This window comes from Austrofundulus limnaeus, unplaced genomic scaffold (genome assembly GCF_001266775.1).
Source record: "Austrofundulus limnaeus strain Quisiro unplaced genomic scaffold, Austrofundulus_limnaeus-1.0 Scaffold119, whole genome shotgun sequence".
NCBI classification, from domain to species: domain Eukaryota; kingdom Metazoa; phylum Chordata; class Actinopteri; order Cyprinodontiformes; family Rivulidae; genus Austrofundulus; species Austrofundulus limnaeus.
The window spans coordinates 402,914-410,209 of record NW_013952521.1 but is presented as its reverse complement, the minus strand read 5'-3'; the positions used below and the strand labels follow the sequence as shown (position 1 = coordinate 410,209).

The 7,296-nt window shown below is 37.6% G+C and overlaps 2 protein-coding genes across 2 annotated transcripts in view; both read left to right on the top strand.

The window, feature by feature from the left end:
- The first annotated feature begins 1,675 nt into the window (after positions 1-1,675).
- Positions 1,676-3,679, top strand: mrpl10 (mitochondrial ribosomal protein L10). The gene is made up of 5 exons (XM_014014739.1): positions 1,676-1,777; positions 2,014-2,192; positions 2,427-2,591; positions 2,813-2,957; positions 3,206-3,679. Exons 1-5 carry the CDS (start codon positions 1,717-1,719, stop codon positions 3,442-3,444), a joined length of 789 nt encoding a protein of 262 aa, XP_013870193.1. The 5' UTR covers positions 1,676-1,716; the 3' UTR covers positions 3,445-3,679.
- A 407-nt stretch (positions 3,680-4,086) lies between these two features.
- osbpl7 (oxysterol binding protein-like 7) overlaps positions 4,087-7,296 on the top strand; it is a gene marked incomplete in the record, with an annotated part of 17,934 nt that continues 14,724 nt past the window's right edge. Inside the window, 2 exon segments of the mRNA XM_014014738.1 lie at positions 4,087-4,425; positions 6,532-6,727. Coding sequence (XP_013870192.1) covers positions 6,596-6,727 — 132 coding nt within the window.

The following is a 7,296-nucleotide window of genomic DNA, read 5'->3' as shown; positions in this document are numbered from 1 at the left end:
GTTTGTAGGTGACCAAATACTTATTTTCCACCATTATTTGCAAAAAAAAAAAACCTTTAAAAGTCAGACAAAATGATTTTCTCAAATTGTTTCTCACATTTTGTCTCTCATAGTTGAGGTCTACCTATGATGTCAATTACAGGCCTCTCTCATCTTTTTAAGTGGGAGAACTTGCACAATTGGTGACTGACTAAATACTTATTTTCCCCACTGTATCGCGATATGTTGTAAGCGAGGCAATGTGTTGTTTTTCTCTAAAAGATTATAAAAACACTCAATCTAAAGAGCACACTACAATTATAAAATCTGATTAAATTCAGTTTAGTTTTATGAAATCAGAAGAACACTGAACTCTTCTTACATCCATCCATTAAGCCTTAATTTTAAAAAATCAACAAAGTGCTTTCAGAACYGATACATTATCAGGAAATGAAACATCACAATATTTCGGTGTATCAATATTTTTATACACCCCTAATGTCCATTATATCTCAAAGATATTCAGAGTTTTAGATTAATCTGTAAGAAAAACTGATTTCTCATGAACCTCTCTTTATTCATGATGACTGAAGGAAGCCCAGATTACAACAAAGCCTGTGAAGGCTTGAAAGATAAACATGATGCGTGCGATTGCTTCATGACTTCAGCTAAACATCTGCAAACTATTAGATTTAAGATGTTAATGCTTTTCCTCTCCAGGATTCAGGTTAACCATTATTCGTGCAGGTGTCAGACCAATTAAACCTGTTCAATTTGCTTGATTCAGATTTATAATTTGATCTGTTACACCTGGTTTTTCAAGTCTACCGTCAGCAGGATTGTTTTAAGGATTTAGAAGCTCTCTATGACATCAGTTTGAGGTTAAGTGACCTGTTTCCCGAAGAAAACCAATAATAACTGCAGTACTTTCCCGTACGGGGCCTTTACTTGTTTGCTCAGTGAAACTAAACAGATGCAGAAATCAAACTGTAAAATAAAAAATAATGAAACATGAAAACCAGACTCCTAACAGATTTTTCATGACCTCGCAGTTTCAGCATGACTACTGATCTGGCACAATCCAGTGGAATTTAAATGACTGCCATGCTCCTCACCTCTTCATCTCCTTTGTATGTCTTCCTCATGTCACTCAGGTCCATTCTGCTGCTTTCACTTGCCTTTTCACAGCAGAACTTCAGCCCCAAAACGCTTCGTTTCCCAACTGTCAGAGAGCTACGAGAGGGGAGATTTCTGCCCAACAAGCTGCAATGTCTTAATAAATTTGCTCTGAGTATGCGCCTCATGCTGCTTGTCAAATCGACTCTGACGTAAGCGCCGTTACGTAAAAATGCAAAACAAGAACCTTTCGCTTTTTTATTATTGAAAACCCTTTCAACAAAAATGTTTTCACTACAACCACGCTTAAAATGTATGTATTTGTATTTGTACGAGAAGTTTGCGATTTATTTTGAACGCGACAAATGTTACCACTAAAAAAGTACGTCAGTACGTTTTGAGGCGTTCAAGTAAAATCAATTTTATAAATTGACGTGTATTTTTAAACGATGAGCGCCACTTTGTAACCAGTACTGATTCGAATGATGCGTTTTTTAAAACTTGTACTAACGTGAATCAAACAATACATTAATATCAGGGCAGCGTTTTACATTTTGTCTGGTGTAATTTTCTGTTTTTATATGTACGCGAACGCAGCATCWGTTCCACCGTCACTTTCTGATGACGTTTGTCTATGAAAAGATGGCGGCGACCTTGTGTGTGAAGTTTTTACCTAAACATGGTAAATAACATACAAATATATACAATTTTACTTAATTTTTCATTAAAATACGTATTTTTAGTGTGTTTGTTGATTTGTAGAAGTAGTTAGCGTTAGCATCCTTAGCGCCGTATCGATAAAAAAAACCCTAAAATCTAAAACGTAGTGCGGGTAGCCGCTATGGGTTAGCTTAGCTTAGCCTAGCCTAGCAGCCGGTGATTCCAGCAGACATTACAGATATTTTTGTCTTTTTTTAGGATGGCTGCCATTGATTCAGAGTGTTCGACACAGCCCCAAGGCTGTGACCCGCCACGAGAGACCCATTCCCTTCTTCAAGAAGAAGGTCCTGGCTGTCACAGAATACATACCTCCTCCTCGGGGATTTCCACCAGGAGCCTATCCGCCAGTCAAAAAACAAGATCAAGATTCGATGATAGTAAGACAACTCTGTTTTTTTACTGCAACAACTCCGTGTCTGCTTGTACGGGTATTTGGATGTATGTGCTTTAGTTTTTCAGTCATACAGTGCACTGAAATAGTTATTTTTGTGATGACTTTTATAAACTTGACTATTTTATAACATAACATGAACTGAACCGAGTCAGTCAGACAGCTTGTTACAAGTTTGAATCATTTCTGTAACGTAGGTTTGTTGTCTTTTGTTCATCAGTTAGATGGTTTGGATAAACTTCACAAGCAGCGATTGGAGAGAGTGCTTGAGAACTGCAGAATGATCGCTGTGGTTCAGAACAACAGATGCAGCGCTCACGACCTGACGCTTATCAAGTACAAGCTTTTTCGACACGGCATCATTGTCAAGTTCTTCTCCAACAGGGTACGAATAATATGGGCATAAATATCTTCCTGGAAGCTTCCGTTATAATTTAAATGTGCAGGAGAAAAGATGCTCCTGCTTCATGTCGCTGCACCAGTGGCATCATTTTTTTTCTGGATCAACTTTTACTGAGCAACTCACTAATTTAATGGAGTTGTCTACAAATAAATGGTCTTTTTTAGCATCGTGTTCATCTGTGTAAATGTTGTTTTTTTCTCCAGGTGCTTTTTTCGGTCCTGGGTGATTCTCCCTACAGGAACCTGCTTCCTCTGTTCATGGGTTTGACTGCTCTGCTTGTCAGTAAAGAACCAAAGGTGAAGGAGATGCTGTCCACCCTGAAGTCCAGCCCACAATTTACGCTTTTGGGTGAGTTTGGCTTCTAAACATTCATCCTAAAACAATCACATTTTGTTTGATTTTTATTGAACCAATAGGCTGTTTGTTATGAATTCCATATAAAATGGGAAAATATTTTATTTGCATATGAATAATTTGACATAATGCATCTGAAAACTGTTCAATTTTAGATTTTTTTTAATGAGTTAATTTTAATAACTCATTCAGAATTTAAAATCTTGCAGCCTTGATGCTTAATGTTGCTCGTCTCTCCACAGGCGCCTACGTAGACGACACGCTGCTGAGCGTGCAGGGCCTCGTCAGGTATTCCAAACTGCCGTCCGTGACCATGGTCCAGGGCGAGCTGGTCAGCGGGCTGACGATGCTGACCTCCTGCACAGCCTCCATGCTGCATCGGCACCCGGCCCACCTCTCCGCCCTGCTTCAGCAGTACATCAAACAGCAGAGCCCCGACAGCGACGCGGAGCCGGCTGCTAAATCAGAGGAGGCCACGTAGAGACAGAACAAACAGGGACTGTCGCAGGTTTATAGCTGAGCAGTCTGGCTGCATGCACTMTTTAACCTGTCTTTAAAATCTGCACCAGACTGGGAAATGTTTAAACTCAATTCTGAATCCCAGCTGAGAGTTGGAGCCAACGTGAACGGTGTCATTACTTGAGCAACTAAGCTGCAGAAATGATGGTTTCACCCTTTATTATTTAAGGACAATAAAAGATAACGTGTCTGCTCAGGCTCTTGTCTTTTCACATTTATTCCTAAAAACATGCTGAGGAACAAAATGCTTTACAAGAAAATAAAAGTGCAGTACTAATGCAAAATAAATCCAAAAATGAAATAAACGCTAGAAGGAAAATTAAATATGGAAAAACTCTCAATTAGCATCATGAAGTTCAGCTTCAGTCAAAAAGAAAGCTGAACATTTTGATGGTTAATCTGCAGATTACCTCACTACTCTGGGTCAAATTTAACAGTAAAGTGCATCATTAAATAGGTTTTAATGGGAATTTCAGAAAATAACTTAAATGTCTACAGCTGATTATGTTTTGGAGTCAGAACAATTCAATCTGGCCACCTCAGTCAAACACAAACATGGCTTTAATTCAGTGACATCTACAGACTTCAGTTTAAAACGGGGAACTGATCAGACTGAGAGGAGCTCCATTTCCTGCCCTCTGCCTCTGAGACAGGCGCTGTAAGTCCTCTTAATGCGGATAATGCGCAGGACGCTTTGAGCGCGGTGCACGCAGCCGGCGGGGACGCGCAGCTCTCTTTGGATTTGGACAGAACCTGCTGGGCAGAGAGGCCACGGCCCGTTCAGTTTATGTGTTCAGAACGAGGAGAAAGCAGCTTTATTTGAAGATTTTTTTTAAAGAAAAGTTTTTCCTCCCATGAAGTGATGATGTCTCGCACCCAGATTAGATTTTTATTGGATTAATCAGGAYGGCAGTGGATGATGAGAGGCAGAGGGGAAGTTCAGGTAAATTATTTTTATGAAGATGTGAAATATAAACTTTTTGTATGTAGGTAGATGTTTCTGTGTGAATGTAAAGTATTTCAACCAAATTAGTAAAACCCTAAAGTTAGTCAGATTTGTTTAAAACTATCTATTCTCTGCAGCCTCTGAAAAGTTTTATGAACATAAAAATTTAACCATGATCACTTTAGATTCGCATTAACGCTAAAATATGTCAGTGCTATGAAGACAATCATCTCATGAAAAAATAAATAAATCAAATGTGATGTCCAAGTTTTACAGGTAAACATGGAACTAAATCAACTGAATATAAACTTTACATTTAGTTCTGCAGGTTGATCAGGTTAAATAGTTTCAGTCACTCAGGTCTGATTCTTGTGCTTCAGTCTTTATTTATTCCCAATGAGAGATTATATCCGTCATAATCTGAGTATCTTAATCCCAGCCTTTGGCAGGAGGCCGCCTCCACCTTATCTGACTTCTTGGCCACCAGTTCCCCTCTTCAGAAAACTCAGTTTATCTTTCTGTTGACTCAAGATGAGTGAATAGTGCTTAGTCGGCATTCACACTGTTGTTTCTGTGTGACTTTACTACGTGACCACTTCTGCAGACTTTTTATTTTATCTTTTAGCTGCTTGGATTCATTAAGCTTTTAAGTAGCCTTTTGATGCTTTTTTCTTTTAGCTTTCATTCTGCTCATTTTAGCTTTTAGCTCATCTTTTGCTCTTATCTACTCTGTTGATACTTTTAGCCTTAGCCTTTTCTGACTTTTAACTTTTAGCTAGCCTTTTTATATTTTTAGGTAACATTTTGCCAATTTAGCTGGTTTTAGCTTCCATACTGCTAGTTTTAGCTTTTAGCTCATCTTTTGCTCTTATCTATCTAACTCTGTTGATACTTTTAGCTTTTTAGTAGTCTTTTACTACCTTTAACTTTTAGCCTTTTGATACTTTAGGTAGAGTATTGCCAATTTTAGCTTATAGCTTGTGTTTGGCTTCAATTTGGTATTAGGTAGCCTTTTGCTGCTTTTAGCAAATTTTATCTAGTTATGTGATTTTTTTTTTTGCATTTTCTCTTTTAGCTTTTTAATAGCCTTTTCCTACCTTAAGTTAGTTAGCTAGTGTTTGACCATTAGGATTTTAGATGTAGTGTTTTTTTTAATTTTTTGCTACTTCTGACTTTTAGCTAGTTTTTTGCTACCTAATACTAAGAAGAAGAAAAAAACCTATAAAATCTCCTAAAGCTAAAAAGTAAAGATTTAAAGTTATGGATTAAATCTAAATCTAAGCAAAACAATCTAAAACAAAATTAAATGCGATCCCCCCACTGCATTTTTAGATAGTACACAAATGAATATTGGTTTTGTTAACATTAATAATAATATTCTTTTATTCTTATCTTCTTTTAACTTTTAAAACTTTCTGTGACTTTATTGTGTCAGATTTTCTTGTTTTGTTTGATAATATTGTGTCAGAGCTCTGCACTGAGATCAAGTTCCTCTTCGTTCAAGTTGCTTCAAGCATCTAAAAATATCTCCTGAAAAACCAATTAAAGAGATTTACTCTTCCTCCAGCAGGGAGTCTAGGCCATAGTGTCGTACAAAACATTGGATTAGCAATAAAACTCAGTTTGTTTTTAAGGTTTAATTTGTTCCTTTTAAAAATATAATTATAGATGTTTTGTCAGATTTTAGGTTGAGGCTGTTATTCTTATTGTCTGTCAACATAAAACACAGGTGATCATGTAAATGCACGTGTGTGTTGCTCTGTCTGTAAGCAAAATATATCATGAACCACTGAACAGATTTGGATATAAGTTGCAGAAAACATGAACATTTGTTTTGGAATCAGTCTGAGTAAAGAAGGCTGGCCACTGGTATTTGATCTTAGCCATCACAAAAGTGGCAACATCCCAGCAAAAGGGTAGCTAAAGGCTAAATGTAGCACGATCTAAATAAAAGCTAAAGGTAGAAAAGGACTTCTCACAGCTTCAACTAAAACAAGATAAAAAAAAAATCTTAATAAAATTAAAGCTTTCAGCTGAAATTCTCCCTGATACCATTATAATACTTTACCCATCCTCTCTGTTTGCTGTCTCTGGAACCTGCAGTGGGCTGTGGACAGGCTGCAGATGGTGCTTTTAGTCAAACACCAGGAGAAGTTTGAGCTCTGAAATGGACTCAAATGGATCTTCAATCAATTGCAGCCAATCGCTGGCGAGCGGTCTGGAGAAGATGTCCCCGTCTAGAAACAAACCAGCTCTGTCTCACAGTAGTAGCACGCTGTCATCTCCTCACTCCCGACAGGTTGGTAACAGGTCAATAACAAGTCAGTAACAAGTCGGTAACAGGCCGGCAACATATCAATAAGAAGTTAGTAACAGGACAATAACAGGTTGGTAAAAGGACAGTAACAGGAGAGTAATAGCTCAGAGACAGGGCAGTAACAGGACAATAACAGGTTGGTAACAGGTAAATAACAGGACAATAGCAGGTTGGTAACAGGTAAATAACAGGACAATAACAGGTTGGTAACAGGTAAATAACAGGACAATAGCAGGTTGGTAACAGGTAAATAACAGGACAATAACAGATTGGTAACAGATAAATAACAGGACAATAGCAGGTTGGTAACAGGTAAATAACAGGACAATAACAGATTGGTAACAGATAAATAACAGGACAATAACAGGTCAGTAACAGGTAAATAAAAGGACAATAACAGGTTGGTAACAGGTAAATAACAGGACAATAACAGGTTGGTAACAGGTAAATAACAGGACAATAACAGGTCAGTAACAGGTAAATAACAGGACAATAACAGGTTGGTAACAGGTAAATAACAGGACAATAACAGGTCAGTAACAGGTAAATAA

What these genes read in the sequence shown, in the direction of transcription:
- mrpl10 (XM_014014739.1), top strand. Translation starts at nt 1,717, where the DNA reads ATGACGTTTGTCTATGAAAAGATGGCGGCGACCTTGTGTGTGAAGTTT. An exon ending in GAAGTTTTTACCTAAACATG is followed by an intron (nt 1,778 to 2,013) that starts GTAAATAACATA and finishes GTCTTTTTTTAG; the next exon opens with GATGGCTGCCATTGATTCAG. An exon ending in AAGATCAAGATTCGATGATA is followed by an intron (nt 2,193 to 2,426) that starts GTAAGACAACTC and finishes TTTGTTCATCAG; the next exon opens with TTAGATGGTTTGGATAAACT.